This window comes from Cibotium barometz, chromosome 4, assembly GCF_041138505.1.
Source record: "Cibotium barometz isolate CiBa-2024 chromosome 4, ASM4113850v1, whole genome shotgun sequence".
Taxonomy (NCBI): Eukaryota; Viridiplantae; Streptophyta; class Polypodiopsida; order Cyatheales; family Cibotiaceae; genus Cibotium; species Cibotium barometz.
Genome location: NC_141049.1, coordinates 8325215 through 8349546, shown reverse-complemented (window position 1 = coordinate 8349546; position 24332 = coordinate 8325215). Strand labels below are relative to the sequence as shown.

General features: G+C 39.8%; 1 protein-coding gene across 1 annotated transcript; it reads right to left on the bottom strand.

Annotated features, from left to right (window-relative positions):
* Window positions 1-14508: 14508 nt before the first annotated feature.
* LOC147638856 (protein trichome birefringence-like 18) lies at window positions 14509-17250 on the bottom strand. Its single transcript, XM_086785248.1, has 3 exons — window positions 16584-17250; window positions 16223-16503; window positions 14509-15511 (listed from the first exon to the last, which is right to left on the bottom strand). Exons 1-3 carry the CDS (start codon window positions 16942-16944, stop codon window positions 14723-14725), a joined length of 1431 nt encoding a protein of 476 aa, XP_086641374.1. The 5' UTR covers window positions 16945-17250; the 3' UTR covers window positions 14509-14722.
* Between the last annotated feature and the right edge of the window lie 7082 nt (window positions 17251-24332).

Sequence of the window (24332 nt, the reverse complement as noted above, 5' to 3'; positions counted from 1 at the left end):
GAAGAATCCACAAGCATATGCCGATGAAGAATCTCGTCCATGGGCACTCAAGTGAGCTACCGTCTATGTCGATGTAGCCACCTACTTCTGCTCCATGTGTCCGGGAAGTCAACTTTATCTCTGGAAGTCCAAAAAGTGATTCCTCCCTTGGGTCGTGAAATTACAACGCCCAACAAGTAACTGCGTTTTAGAAATCATTTATATCATTTTCTTATGCTTGTAATATTTTCATTTTGGTTTATATTTTGTTTTTTCCTTTTCCTTATAGGCAACTCGATAGGGACCTTAGTTAGATTTTCCTCCAGACCTCATGCCTTCTCACTCAGTCTTACGGGTGTCTCGGAAGGTATCTCACTGAGCTTTCTCCTCCGGCTTTCATGCCTCTTTATCCAAGATCCAACTTTCATGCCTCTTTATCCAAGATCCAACTTTCATGCCTCTTTATAGGTGACTCAGTAGTAGGGATCTTCAATTGGGCTTCCTCTAGACCCCATGTCTTCTCACTCAGTCTTACAGGCGTCTCAGTATAGTATCCCAATGAGACTCTTCCTCTGGTCCTCGTGCCTCATTTTTGGACTTACAGGTAACACAGTCAGGACCTGGCATGGGCTTCTTCTGAACCTCATGCCTTCTCACTTGGTCTACAAGCATCTCGATATTATCCTCAATGAGCGTCTCCTCCGACCCTCTCATCCCTCATTCTTTCAATATTAATATCATTTTTCCATTGACACCATATTTCAAGGCTATTTACTTCAACAATCTCTCATGCCTCATTCTTTTAATATTAATATATTTTTTCCATTGACACCATATTTCAAGATAATATTTCAACAATTGATGTATTTGAATTGGCCAATTACTTACCATCTATGTTCATTCCCGAGTTTCCCACAGAGTATGCATTCCATGTAGTAGGCATAGATGAGTTGGATCATGAAAGCGAGAGCCATATTCATCATTTTTCATTTATGTAAATACCATAATCAAAGTTTAAAGCCCAAAAAAATGCATAGATAAGAAGACTAAAGGCTTGGACAAGAAAAGCCATAGAATTCTATATATACCCTTGCATTTCTAAATACTTAACCAAATCACAAAACAATGAGAGCCAAGAAAAACACATGTAGCCATAATGGAACATGATTTATAAACCAAGAGAATGTAGAAGATACTAATTTCCTCCAAAATCTAACTGCCTATACCATAAAATCCTAATTGCCTATACCCGAAAAAGGTCTAAAAACAAGACTTGAAATCAAAAATTTCAGTCACAAAATTTGTACAGATTTTAGCACTGCAACCCGTTCTTCCCTCACAATGAGAAATCAACAATTCCTAAACAAAAATTATAATGTCCACGAATTGTTGCACGATGATCCAAAGCATTCTCATTACAGAGATAGAAGGCCACACATATTCTGGAAAGGATGATAGACAGAAAAAGTCCTTAAGATATTACTTGATACAGCATACTACCATATAGGAGAAGGCAAAAGTTCTTGTCCATGAGAACCTATATATGAAGTTGATGAAAAAAACATGGAGGTATACAAGAGTACTACTGATGCCTGCGGCAATATGTGTGCAATACAAAGCAAGAAAAAACCAATAGCTATACACTCAACACTCCACAAAGGCAACCACCAAAACATGATATGTAGAAATAGGGGAATTGTGGAAAGGTGAGGGAATGGTTGCACTGATGTCAACACCAGGAAGACTAGTGTTTGGTATGGCGGCGGCGAGGTTTTGCATGATGGAAGTGCTCATGGCGGGTTTCAGCAGAAAGCCGCATTCAATGGAGGAACCATAGTTTGATCGTTGAATGGTGCACCCACACTCATCATGAGATTACTTTGCGGTAGGGCTGCACCATACAACATGTTTGAAGGGGGTACAACACCCATATGAGCTATATATATATATATATATATATATATATATATATATATGGGTAGCTCTAAGACACCATGTTGGCCTTACATACCTCCAGCAGGCCGTTGTTTCAAGCCCCCTCCAATGTAGGCTTATGCAAGTGGTTGTGCCAGGAGTACGAAGAGATGGTGCTCGTGAGGTCTCGTGGTGCAAGTGCGCGCTAGTCTTAAAGTCGCGCAACATGCTGGAGGTACATAATTAGCACTGCAACATCATGAGAAGTGGTTGCAAAAGAAGATGCAGGGGTATTAGGAGAGACGAGAGGACGGTCGGATAGTTGTTGCAACTCAAGGGATCCTGTGCACATCGATGGTGGTGAGAAGGCAGGTGCAGGGAAGCAGCACGTTGTGTGCACGTCGATGGCGAGGAGATGAGCTGGCCACCACGAGAGAGAAAGGTTTGCGGAGCAGGGCAGAGTGATGATGTTGGATCGTTGGTGCTGTTCCAACTGTTTACCTGCTCTAAAGTTATGCTAGAGCTCCTCCCTCTCAACTCCTTAGGCCCATTTTCTTCAACCACTCCGCATGCTTGTCTGCTTCCTTATACAAAGTAGACAACAAGATTCAAATTCCACCATCTTGTCAAGCAACAGATAACTAGGGTTGCGTGAGAGAAGGCAAGGACTACAACAAAGCTTAGCAAGGAGAGGGCAGAAAGGACAGCAAAGCACAGAGCATGGAAGACGGCCTTTGTACAATAGAAACATGTAAATCAATCTTTCATCAAGTGAGAAAGTGTGGTGCCTTCGACCGTTGTTGTAGCGTACGCCTCTCCTCGGTACAGCCATAATTGCCCTATATTTCTATGATTTTCTTCAATCCTTTTCAAATTTTGTTCATCAGTGCCTATTGCACGAGTCACGAGGTCATTTATGGCTGGGGAGTGGTGGGGATAAAGTGACGTGATGCCTTTCCCTTTCCATCCATTCATTTATGGCCGGGGAGTGGTGGGGCAAAAGTGATCCGATGCCTTTCCCTTTCCATCCATGCATCCTTTTACGGGGCGGCATCGATTTTCTCGCCACCTCCATGCAGTTGCCACCTAACTCCTCGCTTTCTATACACACTGAAATCATATTTACACTGACATTTTCTATTTTTAGATTTTATTCTTTTCCCTTTTTTCTCTTTCTCGAATCCTATCCCACTTCCCTTTCTTGATCCTAACTGGACTCGGATTTTGCTTCTTGCCCATTTTTTGGATCTTGGCGTGCTTGTCCTGCTTGGATCTCTTCTTCTTCTAGCATCCTTCCGTGTGATAAGGCATCCACCTATATTTGTTCACAAGTTTCTTTAGCATTTCTCCATCCAAGCTTTCTAGCTCGAAGGTTTTCGTTCCCATTTTCTTGACGATTCTGAATGGGCCTATCCATCTCATCTTCCGCTTTCCTGGGTGAGGTCCCATTCTTGAGGAGAATAATAGGACCGTGTCTCCTTCCTCGAAGATTTTGAACTTTGTGTTTCTATCCACCTAGAGCTTTCTTCTTTTCTACACAATCTCAGTTGTCCATGCCCTATGCAATCTCTTTTCATCTAATTTAAGGAGTTACTTGATTCTATGGACTTCAGATTCTTCCGAAAAGAGTCTTTTTGCTACAACTATTTTGAGGCTTTGTGTGAGGAACTCCATGGGCGCACTACTTCTTCCACTCCATACACCATGCTGAATGGCATAAGTCCCGTTGTTGTATTCTTATAAGCTATTCTGAATGGCATAAGTCCCGTTGTTGTATTCTTATAAGCTATTCTGAATGGCATAAGTCCCGTTGTTGTATTCTTATAAGCTATTTTGAATGCCCATAATGCAGAATGCAACTTTGACTAAAATTCCTTTTAGGATTTTATTTATGGATTCCTCCATTCTCAATTCCATTGGTCTTCTACCTTGGATCTCCAATGGGAGTTGATGGACCTTCTTAATTGGAAGATTATAACTCTTCCCACTTTACACATTTGTGGGGGACGAATGCTCTCCCTCACCTTATTATGTTGTGATGTAAGCACACTTGAGCTTAATTCCCCCCTTCTTGGAGTAATAAGTTCATGCTCTTCATCATTTGACACCTCTTCCCCTTCACCACTATCACTAGACTCAACCTCTTCTCTCTTCGATCTACCTTTTCTACCGTCACATGCACCACAACCACCTCTAACACTTTGTCCAAATTTATGAGTCTTGCTTGTAGCTTATTTAGTTGTACCTTTTAGCACTAAGATCCTCACTAGGCACCTCAAATGCTTGGGAAACACGAGGCTCAGTGGTAGCCATAGAAATATCTCCATGAAGATATGGAGATAGTGCTATAATGATATTCTCATTGTTAACCAATGCACTCCTTAGATGTTACAGACCACTATAGCCTTGTCGTATAGTAGATTCTCATTTACTATAAACTCCCACAAAATGTTTCTTGTACTAATATTAAGATGAAGCATATCAGTGTGTGAATCTTCATCGTTTGATATTCAGCACCGCACCCCACAAGAATTTGGACCATTTTTCAGGACATTATTTCTAGAAGATCGTGTCGCTCTCTATGAGGAAAATAAGATTATGGTTGGTAGTGTAGCCTAGATTGGAGTCATGTTTAGGATACACTAGTGCACTTTCTATAGATCCATGAGCAACAAGAAAAGGTTTCACTGCAAAGATGTAGGTGTGGTGGTATTTTCTTGTGGTACAGTTGGCAAGAATTATTTTGTCTACCTTTTTCAGAAGATCATGCTATGAGGAAAATAAGATTAGGGTTAGTAGTGTAGCTTAGACTGCAATCATGTTTAGGATAAACTAGAAAACTTTCTATAGATCCATGAGCAACAAGCAAAGGTTTCCCTGTAAAAATGCAGGTGGTGGGTAAAGGATTTTCTTGTGGTGCAGTTGGAAAGAAGCATTTTGTCTAATTTTTCCTAGGCCTCGCTTCTTTTATGGACATAGCTTCTATCCTTTCCTCCTCCTCAAACTCTTCACTAGTCCTTATCAGATTCATGTGCAGTGGAATAGTGAGGGCTAGAAATCTTTTTTATATGGCACCAAAGCTTAATTGTGTTGGTTTTGGGAAAGCAAGATCTCCAGCTTAATTGTAAAATTTATCTCCATGTAAGAGAAGTTTCAAAAGGTTTATTAGGTTGGCTGCTACATCTCTCTGCTTGAGTTCATGTCTTGCTCTTTCTTTAATGCTTAAGCTATTGTGGTGTTAGAGAGTCGAATTATGTAACTTCTTAGACATGGTTCTTACTCCTCTTGGAAGGCTTCTTTTACTATTTACCTCTATAAAAACAAAAAAGAAAACCAATAAACACATGGTAAGTATGCATTATGGAGTCATAGTCCTTGTAATTAATCTAGTTAGAGTAGAAATATTAGAACTAGAGTAACTTTATCACAAAAAGTATATATATAGTAAGAACACAACATAAAAATACATAGAATTACAAGAAAAAAGAAGATATTTCTAACAAATTTGCCTTGTTACATGTAGAAAAACTAACATAGAATTGATGTTAAACATCAACTAAAGGGGCTAAAATTTATAAAAACTACATAAATTTATGAAGGAACTCGACTTGTGAAAAACCATTCACAATGAAGTTAAACAACTAAAACAATAATATTTTAGTTTAAGGCAACAAGTTTGTGTTTATAAAGAGATTTGGGATCGAAACTAATGTTGAACATCCACTTGGAGCCTCCAACTTAATGTTCAACATCCAGTTTGCAAGCCCAAAGTTGATGTTCAACATTGACTTGAGCCTCCAAGTTGATGTTCAACATCGAGTTTGAGTCTTTAACTCAATGTTAAATATTGATTTGGTGTAATTATCCTTCAAATTGATATTCAAGATCACGTTAGAGGGTGAAACTCATTGTTTAACGTAAAGTTGAATGATCACATGAGGTATGAGAGATTATGTTATAAGAAACATGCTTGGAGTCACTAAGATCACCTCCAATTGTAAACATGATCCTTAGGTCCTATCATTGGTTCCAAAGTGTATCATTGTCATAACCAAATAGGTATTGAGGTGTGTTTTTTTGTCGTAGTAGCTAGGGTATGAAGGTTGGGAGTGTTGCATGGCTGGTTAGGGCTGGTTGCACTTAAGCAAGCATAAGATGGAGGTTTGGAAATTCTAAAGCACAAGAAGGTGATGTCGGGGCTACAAGGTGCTATAAGGGACTTGGTTAAATGTAATTGAATGCTCTTTATGGCCATTTAATGTAATTATTTTGTTTTTAATGAAAATTGCCACATTCAAGGCTTGAGATCTTCCCAGATTTGGCTAGTGAGAAGGGAGAACAAGCATGGTAAAAGTGCCACGGCTGTGGCCTGTAAAGGGAACGGTCGTTTTCTTCTCAGAACTACCAACAGAATGTGAATTTTGCTTGGTTTTTCCCTCAAATTCCTGCTAATTCAGGTGTCTTCCCACCAATTTTTTATGTTTTTGATTCAATAAAGAGCTAGAGCTAGAGCTAGTCTCAAGCTATCTATTGATGCCTATAATTCTTAATGAAACCTAACCAATTAAGATTAATTTTTTGATTAAACTAAGGTACAAACTTGATGAGAAAAGAACAAAAAAGAGCAAAAAAGAACATAAAATCAAAGAGTTGCATGAATGTCAAGGGAAATGTTTGAGCACTTACTTGCTTCTCCCACGCTCGGTGAAGATCTTAATGCTCTAATGCTCAATCAACCTTCAATACTCCATGGAATCACCATCAACCAAACGAAACAAGCACAAAATGAAGCAACCAGGTGGTGGATTTGCACTCCAAATGGGCTAAACAAGCATACTACCTTGCACACGAGAGAGAGAGAGAGAGAGAGAGAGAGAAGAGAGACAACATGCAAGGGTCGAGTCTCGAGAGTTACACTTAGCTAAACCTAATGAGGGTTAACTCCTCAATGTGAAGCCGCTAGGGGCTCACTCCACCTCTACTTGTGTAACCCAAGTACATATTCAATGTCTATGTAGAGATCAAGGAGGAGGGAGCTATGGAAAGCTCAACCTTCACCTCATGCCACATGCATGCAAGAGGGACTTGGTAGAGAGCAATGAGAGAGGGGAGAAGGAGAGAAGCTAGAGCATCACCATCCCTACAAGCACACACCAACAATCAAGCATGCAAGCAAGCATACATCCATAAGCTCAAATGAGAGAGAGAGAGAGAGAGAGAGAGAGAGAGAGAGAGAGAGAGAGAAGAGGCAAAACTCAAATGAGACTGGTGGGATTTTCTCTTTTCATATTTCATAAATGTCTTATATACAAGAGCTCATAGTTACAATGTTTGACTGCCCATTTACAATTGGGGGGCCAAAACTAATGTTCCTAGCTCTATGTACAATTGCTTTCTATGACCGACATTACACAAGCCGTAAGCTCGGTCATCCCATGTCTCTTTTACATTAAGCACCTAGCGCGTTTACAAAAGATGAGCACAATAAGCATAGCCACGCTTGCAAAGTAATGTTAACCAGAGTGGATAGGTTTCTATTTATTTGGTAGTCCTGCCTTGCTTTGTAGCCTTGTGATGCATTAATGGGGGTTGTGTGGATAATTCCTCCTTATATGCTTGACAAGTCTCATCAAAGTGTAAGCAGATGCTTCTCCCATGGGGGAAATTTTTATCACTCTGTTGGGACAATCCTTGTAAGCATGGTCAAATCTATACTTATAGTATGTGCTTCCATAAGGAATTGGTTGGACTTTGGCACGAGATTTGGAGTGCTTGGATCACTCAGGAGATTTGGTGAAGGGTCTTTGTGAGGGAACTCCTCGTAATATGAGATGGGCCTTTCAATCAAAAGCATTACATTGGTGGTGGTCTATGCACCATATTGTTGAGCTCTCACACACTTTATTGCACCATGGCTCTGAATAGAGAGGTGTATTATAGGGGTAAAACATGTTCAAGACATTCATAGGGATTAAATCATTGCTCTGATAATGATCATGTATGGGTCTTGTTATAGCCATAAGATTCATAGCTCTCTTGTTCTTAGGTTTTTGTTTGTACAAGTGCTTATTGTTATGCCGATGCGATTCTTGGAGGGACTAGCAAGGATGGTAGTACTAATGGCAACTGAGGGGGTCTATACATAGGTCGTGGTAAAGGGTTTTGATATGCAGGCATTGGAGCTTATGTATGTTGTAGAGTGACTGGTGGTGGGGATGGCAAGGCGAGTGGTTACCTTGGCACAGGGAGCATCTGTCGTGGTGTGCTGAAGTCGACCCTTGCATCATACTAAATATGAGTTATGTCATGGTTCTCATGTGGCAGTAGCAATGAGTACAAACTTATTGATGTGTCTAGGCATTAGCATTAGACACTCCATACTTGCATGATTTCGAGGAAAAATTGCACACCAAACCATATCTCTTCATGGGAATAGGTGTGGGTGTCCTACTTGAGGTGTTGGGCTGCTGGGCTGGCCTTGAGGTTTCCCTTGGGGGGCTGTCCTTGCCACCACAACTTCTAGCCTAAATGATTTAGAAATTTCTTTACCAACTCATCTATGCTCATGTCCTTAACTAGGATTCTAGTTGGTGCTAGTTGGGCACCCTTGGTTGCCGACAATGAGGCTTTGGATGATGCATCCCCTATCTCTTGGTTCAAGTGGACGACTTCTACATCTTTGTCTTCTTTTGTAGGTCTATTTCCTCATGGAAATATTCATCAAAGATGTAGGCCTAGACCTATAGAGATTTCCGTAAAGCCTCTTGCTCTTAATGCCGATCATAAATTGATCGATGAGGAATAGATCATCCAATCTTTTATAGGCTTAGAAAATTCTTTTACCAACTCATCTATGCTCAGGTCCTTAAAACTAGGATTCTAGTAGTTGGTGCTGGTTGGTTGGGCACTCTTGGTCGACAATGAGGCTTTGAATGATGCATCCCCTATCTCTTGGTTCACGTGGATGACTTCTACATCTTTGTCTTCTTGTAGGTCTATTTCCTCATGGAAATACTCATCAAAGATGTAGTGCCTAGACCTATAGAGATTTTTTAAAGCCTCTTGCTCTTAAGGCCAAATAAATTGATTGATGAGCAATAGATCATCCAATCTTTCATAGGAGCTGCATCTCATATGGAGATACTTGGTTCTAGTAGCAATGTAGTCTCACATCGTTTCTCCCTCCTCATGCTTGAGTTTATAGATCTATGCAATAGGGCCCCATGTGGCTCCACAGGGTGAGAATCCCACTATGAAAGTGTGTCTCAAGACCTCATAGCTAGCCTTTTCAAGCTGGTTTAGTAACCTAAATCACTGGCCTACTTTGCCTTCAAGGTAAAGTCCAAATGAGTAGATCTTGGTGGAATCATTAATCTACCCCATTGGCTCACAAATGTGATCAACCTTATCTAGGTATTCAATGGGATCTCCAGTTTCATCAAATTTGGTCATCATCCTTGAGATATAGCCTTTAGCTTGGTTTTGCCCAACTTTGAGCCTCTAGTTTCTATATTCATTGTGATCCCCCTTCCCATTTTAAATGCCATTCTCAGCATGTCTTCTTTGTATTCACGTGGTAGGGGAACATAAGAAGGTAGTTGTGTAGAATCCTTTCTTTCTTTCAGGGTAGAAGATCTCTTACCCTATGCAATTAAGTTGTGTGGTTTCCAATGGTGCTTATTATTCTCCTCTAACCCGGACTTGAGGCTAGATGCCTACCTACGATGAGGACATATTCTGTGAATGCTTATGTAGATCTCTTTATGACGATGAGGTAGTCTCTGACCTTGGCTCCTTACTCCTCCATGTGGTCCATGTTCCTCGTCCCATCAGAAAGAAGAACTAGAACTTAGTTCTATGCTAAAGACGCTTCTATAATGGGCTCCTCTAGATAGTGAAACTTTTGCTCATTTTGTTGTTTGTAGGTACTATGGAACCTCAAGGGATTCACTCTTAGAAAACTTATGATATCACATGAGTGTACAAGAGGGGGGTTTTTTGAAATGAGGCATATGAGTCTAAGGTAGGGGTAAGGCCATGTATTTAGGTGAATACTGAATCTTAGATTTAAGTTAGGGGAAGGGGGCCATAAGGGGGGGGGATGGGGATGGGTAGGATAGGGAGGGAGGATCACAACATGCATCAACACAATAATTCAAGTAGGTTGTGGTGATTTATAGTGATGATTTCCTAGTACTTAACATCTATTTGTTGGTAGCATGCATGAAGTACTTATGTTTTCTCAATAAGGTTCAAAGTAACATACTTTAGTCTAAGGAGAGGGGGTGTGTAAATGCTAGAGAAAAAACATAGATATAAGGAAGGGGGTGACATAGTCGTTCTTAAAGGTATTCTTATACGCTTAAATAGGGGGGTGACGTAGTCATTCTTAAAGGTATCCTTATAAGCTTAAACAGGTGTGTGTAAATGCTAAAGAAAAAACATAGATATAAGGAAGGGGGGTGACAGTGTCAATCTTAAAGGTATCCTTATAAGCTTAAATAGGGGGTGTTATCATCTTATGAGCATCATATATAGAGGGTTTTCTTGAGGTTCATGCACACAAGTAACCCCTTTATTGTGAGTGAATCCCCAGGGTGTCGAACATTTATCCATGGTGGTACAACAAAAGAGACATGTCCCTACTATCGTAAACTACAATTATTGGGCTATTTTCTGCTCATGGTTAGCTTGGGATAAACCCATCTCCTCAGGATTGACACCAAATGTTTGAAACATTGTGGCATCTAACATGGTTTGCCCGCTTCTTGTGGGAGAGCAAGCCTTGAGGTGCTTGGTCCTCTCCCTACTCCTTCACTAGAGCTACACCCAGAAATAGGGAAAAAGTAGGGCAGATGAAGACCTTCATAAAATTTAAGGCGTTGTGTTATTAGAACCAATTAGTGAATCCAAATCTTGGAGGCCCATGGCCACTCCTGTTTCTAGGGGTTCCGTTGTTCATCCAGTCATATCTGCGTTTGATTGGCTAATTTCTCCCCAAGCTCCTCATGCTTTGGAGGTGGATCCGAAGGAGCCTAGCCTTCTTAATAACAGTACTCTCTACTGAGTTTTGGTCATTTACTGGGAATGAAGACTTGTTGGGATTGAAGACTTTCTCGTGGGTTTAAGGAAGTTTGATTTGATGCACTGCAATTAGTTGTATTGGCATTTCCAACAATTACTCCAGATTGATGTCCAGATCGAGTTTGGATTAAATGTTTCTAGTGTCTCTATAGTAATTATCGTTTTCAACAATTACTCCAGATCGAGTTTACATTAAATGTTCCTAGTATCTGTGCATGTTTGAAAATGGTTTCAGACATGTTTTTTTAGAAATTAATTTTTTTAAATGATTTTTTTTAAATTGCTAGGTTCACTTTATGTATGCAGGCTCACGTGTCTGGGCTCATGCCTCTAGACTCACATATCTAAGCATGTATGCAGGCTCACGTGTCTGGGCTCATGCCTCTAGACTCACATCTCTAAGCATGTGTAGGCTCACGTATGGAAGTTCATGCCTCTAGACTCGCGTTTATAAGGTCACTCATTGAGCAAATACATCTTGAACGAGAAACAGACACTAGAGATAATCCAAAAGAACAAGAGATTCAAGCTGAGTATGAAGGTTGGATTCAGAAAGAGAGAGAGAGGTTGGATTCAGAAAGTTTGATATATTCATTTTTTGCTTGGACTCATATTAGCAAGGTTGGATTCAGAAAGTTTTATATGTTCATTTTTTATGTGAAATGGTTCAAGTTGGTAACTCAAGGGACGCAAGTAATTGTACGCAAAGACAAGTATGGATTTCTTCAAGTAGGCCGCACAAAGATATGGACTGACCAAAGTGACACATTTGTGCTACCAAAGCACTGTGAGCAAGTCATCTTTGTGGAAGACCTGACAGATCATAAATGGTTGTTAGTGATCCAAATAAATCTGTGGAAAATAAATATTTGAAGAGGTTAAAATAGCAGTTGATTGTTTACCAGATGCTGAGGAACTTCCCCCACATCATGTGATGGTTGAGCATACACCACTAGCACCTATTGAACAACAAGAAGAACAAGAAGAAGACATAATAGTTGAGAAAGTAAGTGAGGCTCACCAGATGCTGAGGAACTTCCCCCACATCATGTGATGGTTGAGCATACACCACTAGCACCTATTGAACAACAAGAAGAACAAGAAGAAGACATAATAGTTGAGAAAGTAAGTGAGGCTCACACTGGATTAGGATCGGATGAAGATGTACTCATTGAGCAAATACATCTTGAACGAGAAACAGACACTAGAGATAATCCAGAAGAAGAAGAGATTCAAGAAGCTGAGTATGATCATGATGCATCGACAGCTCTCATGCTAGAGCTAGAAGAGGATGAGGACATGGATGAATTACCTTCTACTACTACAAGACAACAAGTTCCACCAATTGACAACAATGATGAAGTACTTCTAGAAATAAATTTATTTGGAGCCATGGATCTCGCTGAGGACGAGCAAGTTGATGATGAACTTTAATTTCATTGTAAAACGGAGCACATTCTTGATTGCACCTTAGTGATGAGGAGGAGGAGCTAGCATTTTTTCTCCTTCAAAGAGCGTGATGGAAGTTCTACCCTCCTCTCTCCCTCGCCCTCTCTCTCTCTCTCTCTCTCTCATAGACACATATGCTTGCAAAGAGATAGAAAGAGAAGGCTAAAACACGCCCTAGGGTGAGAACTAGCAAATATTATATATAAATTTGAATTTTAAAAAAATAATTTTTCGACTATATTGCAACGCCTATTTCGGCGCATATTTCGACGCCTATTTCGACACACACATCGACGATGCGACCAGGTGTGGAAACTAAGCATCGAAAAACAATGATTCTCTTGTAGTGATTTCTTCTCTTCACACAAGGAACCCGAAGAATAAGTTGGCTTCATTGAGTGGTATAGAAAATCCAATCCTCCTACTCAGTACTAGTTAATTAGAAGGATATGGAAAAGAGGATGAAACCAATGAAGTACCAACACACCTATTTGATGTTTAAGTTTGATATAATTTACTTCGTTTTGAGATTGAGTACTCTTGAAAATAATGAGAAATTTTCAAGCAACATCTAAAGATCCCATTGCTTCTCTTCACATGAGAAACCTAGAGAATGAGTTGACTTCATTGAGTGATATAGAAAATCCAATCCTGCTACTCACTAACAGTCAATTAGAAGGATTCACAAAACAAAGTGAAGTCAATGAAGTGTCAAGTTACACAACTATTTGATGTTTGCATGATAAGTTTCCCAATGACCATTGCCCTAACAAGGCTAATACCTTATTGTGTGATCAAGAGGAGGGAAATTTTCTTCTTTCAACAAGGTTGTTCTTTGAATACCATATCTTAGATTTCGGTGTATTACCCTTTGCCTAAGGATCACAAAGTCGATATCCCTTTGACTCCATGCTATTACTAGAGGAGGTGCATTTGTGGCTTTCAAGACCTAACTTGGTCCTCTAAGAGCATTTGAAACATGTATATAACATTAATATTGTTTTCAAGTGTGTGGTTGAAGGTCACTCATTCTAAGTATGCATGTAGCGTGGAGTTTTCTTCTCATAGCTTTTTCTATATTTTGGTTAAGAATGTAAAGACTAGCATTCACTACCTCTGCTCAAAAGATGTGGAATAAGCATACTCCTTGCCAATTCTTGTCATTTACAACAACATTTTTCGTAGATTATAGGTACGAAAATCAACATCGTAGGATCTCTCTCTAGGGGGGAAAAAAAGGTCACAAGTACATCAAGCATCTTCATCCAAAACCTTGGTATCTAAAACACGCTTCACAAGTCAATACTTGGGACATTACATTGCGTCAAGCTTGAGAACTCTCAACTCAAGCTTGCATTGCCACATGAGGGAAACTATTGGAGAGTTTTATTTCTTCCACAATCTATGTACCTCGTGGATACTTTACAAAGATTGATCCTTCAAATACTAAAATACCTTCCTAATCATATAACATGACTCATTACTGTTGTAGAGAACTTGCAATAAATGAATGGTACTCAAATGCATCAATACAATACTTGAATTGAAAGAGAAATGCCATCTCTATATTATCTTAAGGAAGAGTTTTACAAAGCTACCACGTGGCAAGAATTTGGAGGTTTGGGAAGAAGAGGAGGTTTAGGTAGAATTTGATTTTGGAAGCCTCAAAAGATGTGCGAAGCACGGGTTCCCAACTACTCTTAATAAAGTGCAATACCGGAGTCCTCATATAGATGTAGACCCTATCATTATGTCAATATAAGATAATCAATAGGCTTGTTAGAAATTCAAACTCTGCCAATAAAACATCACGTACGAAAAGAAAGTCCGGATTACAACTTACAGAGGTCAAAAATACAAACCACAAATTTGCGTGCACACGATGTTAAGGCTTTTTAGGCTATTTGTGTACTATGTTCTAAAAAATGTTCAAGGTCTCGTATATTTATATATTGAAGTAATACATGTAATAATATTATTGTTGGAAAATTGTGAATGATGAAAGTGGCTAGATAATAACTAATGAAGTGCAAGTTGGAGGCTCGGCTATCATATATGATGTTAGAAGTTACTAGGGCTAATAACTAATGAGGAGGGCTCTAATATGGTGGTAGAAATTAGGGTGGAGAGCAATGACTGCACTCCATCTTTTCTACAATATGGGCGGGGAGGGAGGAAGGGAGGGAGGACGGGCGGGTGCAGACTGCCCACCCTGTGAATGGGCCTGGGCCAGGGCCATGGCCTACCACCATTTTTCAAGCTTGAAAAGAGAGTAGAAATCAATCCACAGAACTTGTCAGCTCGAGAGCTCCTGCCTCGTGATTTCCAGCAAGAGCTCGTTCCACGTGTCGATTGGGCCGGGCATGCACCAGTGCAAGCAGTCCTGAGGTGGGGGCTCGCCATTGGGCCCTCGCTTGGTCACCTTGTTGGGGTCGCGGCTTCTGTAAGGGCCAGGGTGGCCATCGGCCCTGTACGCAAAAACAGGGGTGATGTCCAGAAGCCTGAGCTTGGAGCCATTGGTTATGTTATGCTGCACAGATGCAAAGGCTTGGAGTTGGTGTCTCCTCATGAGATCTGTGTAAGCATTGGAAACCAGCTCTGCATCTGTGTAAGGCTTGGTTTTCCCCGTGCAAGACCCGCCTGTGTTCCACGCCCCCCCTTCGTAGTGGTCTGGAGAGTAGGTCCTTAGTATGGTAAGGCCCTTGTAGTGTGGATGTGAAGTAATGGCCCTCATGGCTGTGCGCATCGTGATGGCGAATGCGTCTGGATTCTGCATGTGTTTGCGCAGGCGTTTGTCCGCCCACAGCTGCCCGCCCACGAGCTCCCCACCCGAGATGAAGGCCGTCCGCTTGGCAAACCAGTGGCCGGACGACACCACCAGCACGTCCAACCTCGGGAGGAACTCCATGAAGCTGTCGTCGGGCTCCTCCAGGAGGAGCTTGGTCAGATTCGCCGGTGCATACTCGAAGGCTTCGTTTGTGATGTTCACCAGCCATGCTGACCATATCCGGATTATGGTCACCGAATGTGAACGGAAAAACCATCTCTGCATCTTCCGGGACCCTCTGTTTATTGGGACTTCAGCCTGCAAGAAGAAGACTACAGCCAACATTATTGGAATTTATAGCCAGCTTAATTTCAGTCCATTTGAAAAGAATATCCAAGATATACTAAGTAAAGGTGATTCACTTTGCTTCCTTCCTCTTCCCTCTCAATTTTATCGTTCTCACCCAAATGCTGCGTCTGAGTCTCGCACAACCAACGGCTGCTAGCCTAGAGCCTATTCACACGATCCACACAGTTTCGGAAAGCAACTGTATTCGGTGTTACTTTTTGATTCTTGAAATTTCCCTGCTGGAGGAGTCAGGACGTGCTGCTGCCAGGCCTCTTGACTTTAATGAAAAGAAAACAATGCGGCCCCTTTACTTCCCTTGCAAAACAAGTAGTAAAGTACGAGTCTACTTGGCTTTTAGGCTTGAGGTTACGAGTCCCGTTGGGCATGCAAACAAAAGCTGGCGTTTGCATGAGTGTGGTTAAAGCGGACTAAGTTCTAGCCGGTGGTGCAGGTTGGATCCTTGCTCTCTACGGTGTTGTCCATCCGATTACTATTGTGTTCCACATTAATGTAACCGGAGTGAGTATCCAACCCGTGCTCTCTATGGTGTTACCCATCCAGTTACTAGGGTGTTACAAGTCCATGTAATAGGAGTGTGTAGTGTATATAAACTGGTGCTTCTAGCCAATTTTTTAATTTTTTGATCTACATCATGACAAAGAACGTTTTGCCGCGTGGTACCTGCCACAGCATACACATGAGAGACTCCATCTGGTTCCTTGCCACCGAATCGCCCACAAAACCAAGGGTTTTGCCCTGCATCAGCCGAAAGAAGGCCTGCGCGTCAAAGCGGGGCAGTTCACACTCATTCGGCCGCCACCTCCACTTCTCGTAGCCTTTGTCCGGCCGCCCATTGCCCTGGCAGTTCTGGGTCTGCGTGAGAATGGGGCAAGAATCGTTCCCGTAGATCGTTTCCCCTGCATCCTCAAACACCCATTGCCCTCTGAAAAGATCGCATCGGCCTGGAAAAAAAATTAAAAAAATTAAAAAAATTAAAAAAAAACCAACCGAATTTAGCCTGGAAAATGGAAAAAAAATTCACCTGAGCTATGAAAGGTCTTGTCTTCCTCAGATTTCGGAGCTGTGTTGGTCTGAGAAGGGCGATCGTCAAGGCCATTGTCTCCGATCCCACGCTCCGCATCAGAGGAAGAATTGGAGCTGGCAATGGGAACCGTTGATCGGTGGAGGCTCAGATCGGAGGCGTTGGTGCGCAGTTTGGGTGGGCCGTCGAGGATGCCCGTTAGGATTTTGGCCCGGATGTCGGTGTTGAAGGGGAAGCGCACCGAGATGATGCCGATGCCAAAGGTGATCAGAGAGATGGCGGCAAAGCAGAGGAAGAGGACGGAGCAGCTACCCTTGTTGGCCAGAAAAGGGAGGCCGTTGGAAGGGGAACTGAAAACCATGATACCTTACATCAACTAAGCTTTCCTCCTCCGCCTACTACTCTCTCTCGGCAACGGTGCCGTGTTTCATCTGGCTATCACAGATTTTTGAGCACCCCCAGCTGCGCCGTTGAGACAGCTAGGCGCTGGTAGAGCTCGTTGACAGAGTAACGGGTCATGGCGGCAGCACACAGAGAGAGAGAGAGAGAGAGAGAGAGAGAGAAGTCTCCTGTGTTGCAAGAGAAAAGTGCTTGCGTCGCGGTGGCGTCTGGGGCGTTTCCTACCATATTGGTCCCTTAATGCCAAAAGGTCGAAGGGCCAACACTTGAACAACGAAGGTTTACCACAGTTCGCATCCTATATTTATTGCTCTTGATTAAAAATGCCCTCCACATGGAGTTCATACTCTCCTCTATACATATATGCACATGATTTCTCCACCATGGGCATTGCCTTCTCTATGTAGCATCAGTTTGATGTTTTAGTAGATGTGTAAAGGTTATTATGTCCAAGTAGAGGAAACTACAACACACAAACTAATCACTAAAGGAGAATTAACGTGGATTTCCACAAACTCCCCACCCTTGGGTGCACATGTTAGATATGTAAAGACAGTTATGTCCAAGTCGAGGAAACTATAACACACATAGTAATCATCTTTAAATCCAAATGGATCCTTTATAAGAGGACTGACATTCAAGTTATATTTCCTGTGATGGATGTAAGAAAGCAACTTATCTTTTTGTCACATCATTTTCATGAAGTGGCACCTACTATGTAGGTCAAAAAGGACTAAGCATTCCCAATATATATCAGCCTTACACACATCTAAAACTAAAAGCCTCTCTCTAATGGAGGTTTTCCCTTACTAAACCACACTTCTTTGGGTGCACATGAACTTTTTGTCAATTGCATGATTTTTTTTAAAGAATAAACACTATTCTGTTTGTTGAGCTCTCATGACGTGTTATATAAAATATCTTCATATAGCTACTATCCTCTTAAACTTCTAGGTTTATAAGAATATATGGTAAACAAAAGAATGAACACTCTTTCATTTGTTTTGTGCTCTTTTGAAGTGTTCTAAAACTTCAAGGTTTTACAAGAATATATGGCAAACAAAAGATTGTCTTACGCATTCTTGAATTACAAGTTTGTGATCCATTTTCTAAGACAAAGTATTTATGTTATTCTTTGCTTCACGTTCAAGACATAGCCACTTTTCTAATTCAAAGGACTCAAAGTAAGATAAGCATGTTTGAAAGTTTATACTTAATTCAAGTACACATAACATAAGGTACACGTTAAAAAACATAATGTTCCTCTGGCATAAATATTCACCAATTGTGGGCACTCAATATGTTCTTAAATCTTGACAGGGTGCTTATGAGAGTTTCATTAGAATGTTATAGGGAAGTGAAATTAAAAGATAAAGGATTATGGCCAAAAACTTTAGCGCTATTTACAAAATCAATGCTTCATAAGCTATAAATGAAGCCCAATTTAAATTCATCATTATTCATGTTATTGCTTGGTAATACCTAGTTTACACGTGAAGTGTGCCCATTGTTTTACAAGACTATCACCCTAGTTATGGATGACTAGCAAATTACTTAATATAGTTTGCCACAAATCATTAAGCTTGATAAGCACAAAAATGTATTATAGACCAGTGCACTAATCCTTTGGTAATAGTGGTGGCTTAACCATGCCCAACAAAGTTTGAGTTGTTTTGGATAAGTGTCGAAAGATAAATCATTTTATGGCGTATGGCATAAAGATGGACTATGCACTAATCCTTGGTAATAGTGGTGGCTTAATCATGCCCAGCAAAGTTTGAGTTATTTTTGGATAAGCATGGAAAGATGAATCCTTTTATGGCATATGGCACAAAGAGAGAGAGAGAGAGAGAGAGAGAGATGCAGCTTCTAGAGAGGAGGGGAAGCTGTCAATTACATGGACTAAGACCATTTTATATGTTTTATCATGTAGCATGAGTTTTTTCACAAGAGTAAGTGCGACATATTCTCAAAATTTCAAAATTCATCATACAAAAATGGAGCTAGAAAAGAAATAAAAAGGGATTCCTTTGTGAAAATGTGTTTTTTCTCAAAGGGTTTTTAAAGTCTGTTATAATATGTAACATGAGTCTTTTCACAAGTGTAAGTGTCACATATTATCAAAATTTTAAATTCATTAAACAAAAATGGAACTACAATAAAATGCAAAAGGGCTTCCTTTAAAATGTGCTTTTTCTCAATGATTTTTTAACATAGCATTAGCTCCAAAAGTTATGGAGTATTGGTGGATGTTACATAGACCCTAAAGCATCTATGTAGGTATTTCTTGTCTACAATAACAATTCTAACTATTGGCTAATATATCTAACCCCTCCTTTTCTTGTGGGAGGATAGAGGATCTAGTTATATTGCATCAAGTGGGTGTAGGCTCAAGTCCTTTCCATGCAAGGTATATGGACACAAAAGCCTCTAAGTATGTATTTCTTGTCTAACAATAACAATTTTAACTATTGGCAACTTCTATATAGCCCCTTCTTTAATTGTGGGAGGATATAGGAATTAGTTATAGTACATCTAGTGGGAGTAGGCTATTTAAGTCCTTTCCACGAAAGGTAAAACATTGTTGTACTTTGTAGGATTTTTTCCTTTAATGATGTCTTACTAAAATATTCTTGTAGAATAATCTTACGAAAATGTTCTTGTAGAACAATTTACATCTCCTTATTATTTTGGAACAATGTGGATTATATCACTCCATAAACTAAAGAGACTTTGAAATGGGTCCTACTGTTTCAAAATAGCATTTTATTATTACCAAAGCTCATAAAGAACCTTGTAGTTGAGTGACCTTCACATCACTCTTTAGTTGTTACTCTACTCATTTTCCTCATCACGATCTATTAACATTATGTGGCCTAGTAAAACATTAATATTTTTTAGGCTAAGTTTTATACTTAATAGCTAGGTAGTATGTTAATATCGGTGTACTAAATTTTCTTCGTGAAATTCCACATGTGAATAGGAAAATGGATTGAAGACAACATCGATAATTTCAAGAATGTTTCACATGGAACTTAGCTTTCTATGAGAGTGAAATGAAGTGAAAGTTTTTCTTTTACGCATAAGCTTTTGTTTTAATCAAGGGGGGAAAAAAGAGTTAATGTCAGCCTAAGATTTAATCTAAAGGTCCTCTCAAAATCATTGGGCTAATTTTCATGTTAGTTTCCCCAAAAACTTCACATAAAATTGGCCCCTCTAAACCAACTTGTAGTTTGACTTGTAATTTGGTGGGTGAACAAGTGGATTTAAGTTGTTATTATACATAAATGAATGAACTTGATCTTTATTTTCATTTGAGAACTTTTTGTTGAGATGCTCTTCTTTCCCTTAAAGAAAAGTTTAGCTTATAGCATCTTTTTCACGTGATTGGTAAAATGCATATATATATATATATATATATATATATATATATATATATATGTATGTATGTATGTATGTATGTATGTATGTATGTATGTATGTATGTATGTATGTATATATATACATATATATGTATATATGTATATATATTTATATATATATATACATATGTGTGTGTGTGTGTGTGTGTGTGTGTGTGTGTGTGTATATTAGGTTTATGTTACTCATGCACCTAAAAACCTCTTGATGATATTTAAGTCAAACATTTTATATTAGTAATCATTACACTTTTTGAGGTTTGGATCATATATTAGGTTTCCTAAATAGATCCTCACATGGGCACTGGTTTTCCTTCTAGGAAAACTATCATTAAAATTTTACATGTCCCAAAGACCTTTTTGTCATTTATACATTAAAATTTTACATGTCCCTAGGAACTTTTTGTTATTTATACATCCCTTTTGAAACATTCCAACCACAATCTTAAATGCTTGAAAACCTTACACATAGAAAACTAAGCACCCCTTCCTAGACACACCTAACCATGTCAACATAAAGTCGATGGAAAAGAAAGGCAACCTGTACACTTTATTGGTTTAAAAAAGGAGTAGCTTGTGCATTTATTTACTTTTTGTATATGTTAAGAAATGGAGCTAACATGTATGCTTCATGCATGCAAAAGAGCTCATTCATAAAGCATCTTTGCTATATTGTAAAGAGCTCTTATGTTGTTCGCGCATCATGTGCATAAAGGCCTTAGAATGAGAAAGGAAAACTTATCAGGATGCAACTATAGAGCCTAGAAGACCATATTATGAATTTTAGAAAAACACCAAATTCCTACTTCAAAGATGTCAAATATTTGGATAATTTTTCATGAATTAAATACAAGAAAAGTAAGTTCTATCACATAATTAGTGAGACTACATCTAAGTTCTATCAAATAATTATTGAGAATTCACTAAAGTTAGTAACATAGATTGTCATGTCCCTTAAAAGCATAGGCTACCCAAAGCTTATATTCACGAATATGCCCTATATTCTACTATGAATCGGTCCCAAACCATACCACTATTATAAAATTATTCTTCTTTTTTCCTTTAAGAACTTGATTGAATAGAGAGAAGTTCTAACCACATTACTCTAATGGATTTAAATAGGGTGTATTTTTTTGGCGAGCATTTTTGTCTCACTCTTTCTCTCTCCGATTTTATAGCAGGTTTTTTTAAAAGAAAGCAGCAACGTTGAAACTTCCAATATTGTCCAATACATTCCAAGACTTCTGCACACCTACGAGATGTTGAGCACAAGACACCATGGGCCACTATCATTGCAACTTTTTTTACAAAGACACCATATTATGATCTAAAACATCCATTATATTCCAAAGAAAAATTACAAGACTATAACATATTATGACAAACACCTACTACGAGATGTTACACATGCAACAATACATGAAAGCCTGTGTGTACACAATGTTCTTTACTTCCATGGGCCACTATCATTGCTACTTCTTCACAGATACCATAGAGAGATGCAACTTCCATTATATTTCAAAGAAAAATTACAATACCGTAGCAAATTATGACAAACACCTATGAGATGTTGAACACAAACAACAATACATGAAAGCATGTGGGACCTCAACTATCATCACCTTGGCCTTCTCCATCTACCCTAAATTTTCAATTAAGGTGGCAACTTCTCCTTAAAGAGGAGCCTCTTTTTCCTCTTCAATATGATGCTAAAAGCTCTCCATATCCCAATGGTTGTTTGCTGCTTTCACCTCTAGCAAGAAGTTGGATCGTCACATGATCTAAGATCAGACGATTAAAGACATTGAAATATCTAACAGTTAAATCACCCATGATCCAAGAATCAATGATTAAAGATGTGAGACCAGTGAGGTTAGACCGCAATTGTAGAAGTGAGATCGAGACGATCAAAGGTGTTAAATCATTAGGGAAGTGTGATCGCATAGTCTATTTTCTTGTTGGTAATGATGAAAGGTTTAGCCAGTCTCACCATTTATATTCTACTGGAGCAAGGCAGCATGTAGTTCATTGCATGCTAGCATAGATTGTGCTCAATATGGATGATCAATATAAATAGATGCAGGATGGACCCTGGTTTCTATGTATAAATGTGTTTTGAAGATCACGCTTTGAGGAGGTCAGTGGGAGGCTATGCTAGTCCTAAGTCATGAGCTAGCTATAACATTAAACAAGAAGGCATCACTTTTTAGACTGGTTCTTGGACCTTCAGTGTTGAGGAGGTCAATGGGAGGCTATGCTAGTCCTAAGTGATGAACTAGCTATAACATTAAACAGGCAAGCATTACTTTTTAGACTAGTTCTTGGGAAATCATTGCAATTTAGCTCCAGAATAGCAATAGCCAATGCCCATCTAAGGAAGGATTCCTACCTATAATATGGATGCCATCCCATGACACTTATAGTCTCTCTTCTCCATGGCATGCCTAAGGTATAGAGGGAAAATGTGAGAAAGTCCCCTGACCTAAAACAACACTCAAGTGGCCTCTCCCTTTACATTAACCCCCACCTCTTCGATAACAAGAATCCTTGAGAGTTTCACCAACACATGTGCCGTACTGGCCACACTGCATCGTCCTACTAGGAAAACAATACATGTTGGCATATACAAGCGCCCTAGTAAGAAGACTGATGGTCCATCACCACATGACAACACCCACACCAATGCACCAAATCCGATATGTTGATAAACAACATAACATTGCTTTTAATAAGAAGCTCTCGAGATGTAACCCAATATGCCAATAAAAAATGCAACATTGCTTCTAATAAGAAGCTATCAGCAGTGAGATGTTGTTGTCATCTGATTGCTTTCGGCATTCTAATAAGTGATGATCAACATGATGTCGACATCCACATCTCCCCACAAATTAGTAAGTACAGGTAAAGCCACTTCACCCTCCCTGTACTATGCCAATTCAGCTGGTATTATTTGCAAGTACATCATGTAAATAGTACAATTGTAAAACCACCCACACGTTTCATAGAAAATCCCACTAAGACCAAACCCTAACCTGCTTCCACTTACATCCAAACCTTGGAAAGCTTTCGATGTGCATTCAAGCCCACGGTCTCACCCATACCTTATCAAGGCATTGGATCCCATTCTTGGAGACAACATCCATGTCCCGTGCCCACACTTTGCATGCTTACTTCCAATCTAATTTTCTTGTTTCTACTTCTTCATTGAGTCTCATTTCTTAGTGGGTCCAACCCTCTTCCCATCCTCCATGACTTGCCATTTGTAAACTCACAAGGGCTACTAGCCTTCCATCATGTGCATCTCGTTTAGACTTTGTGAGGGTGTCACCATAGAATCTTCCACCATACCCAATCAAATTGGATCCATGCACCTAAACGACAATCTTCACACAATGTGGTGTTTCAACCAACCACACTCTATAGCTCCCTCCAAGTAATAGAACTTGCCTACATCTATGTTAATTAAGCACAGTTGAGATGCCCAAAAGGTCAAAGTAATGTCGCATGCCCAAGGTCAACCATGCCTCTAACACTATTGATCTTGACTCCCCCAAGAAACAAGATGTCTAGTAAATGTCAAAGTGAGCAATAAAAAGAGTCAAAGAAAGCAATTATGTTAGAGGATTCCTTGTGTTAGAGAAGTGCATCCACACATGGGCACACCTTCTGCCCATTGCCCATGCACATCACTTGCATATTTCACTTTGGGCATCACAATTTTTTCACTTCTTTCATCTCACGTCATGCATAAACATGTGCACAAGTAACTAACCTCATCAACATCAACCCCCCTCTAGGTATGTGCCTAGATGGAGGGACCATGGTGGTCCACAAGCCTAGCCCATGGTATGACCCATCACTTGGAGAACCCTTCACCTTACACAGGTACCTATGAGCTTCCATGCATATATGCTCTTCTTTCAATCCAATC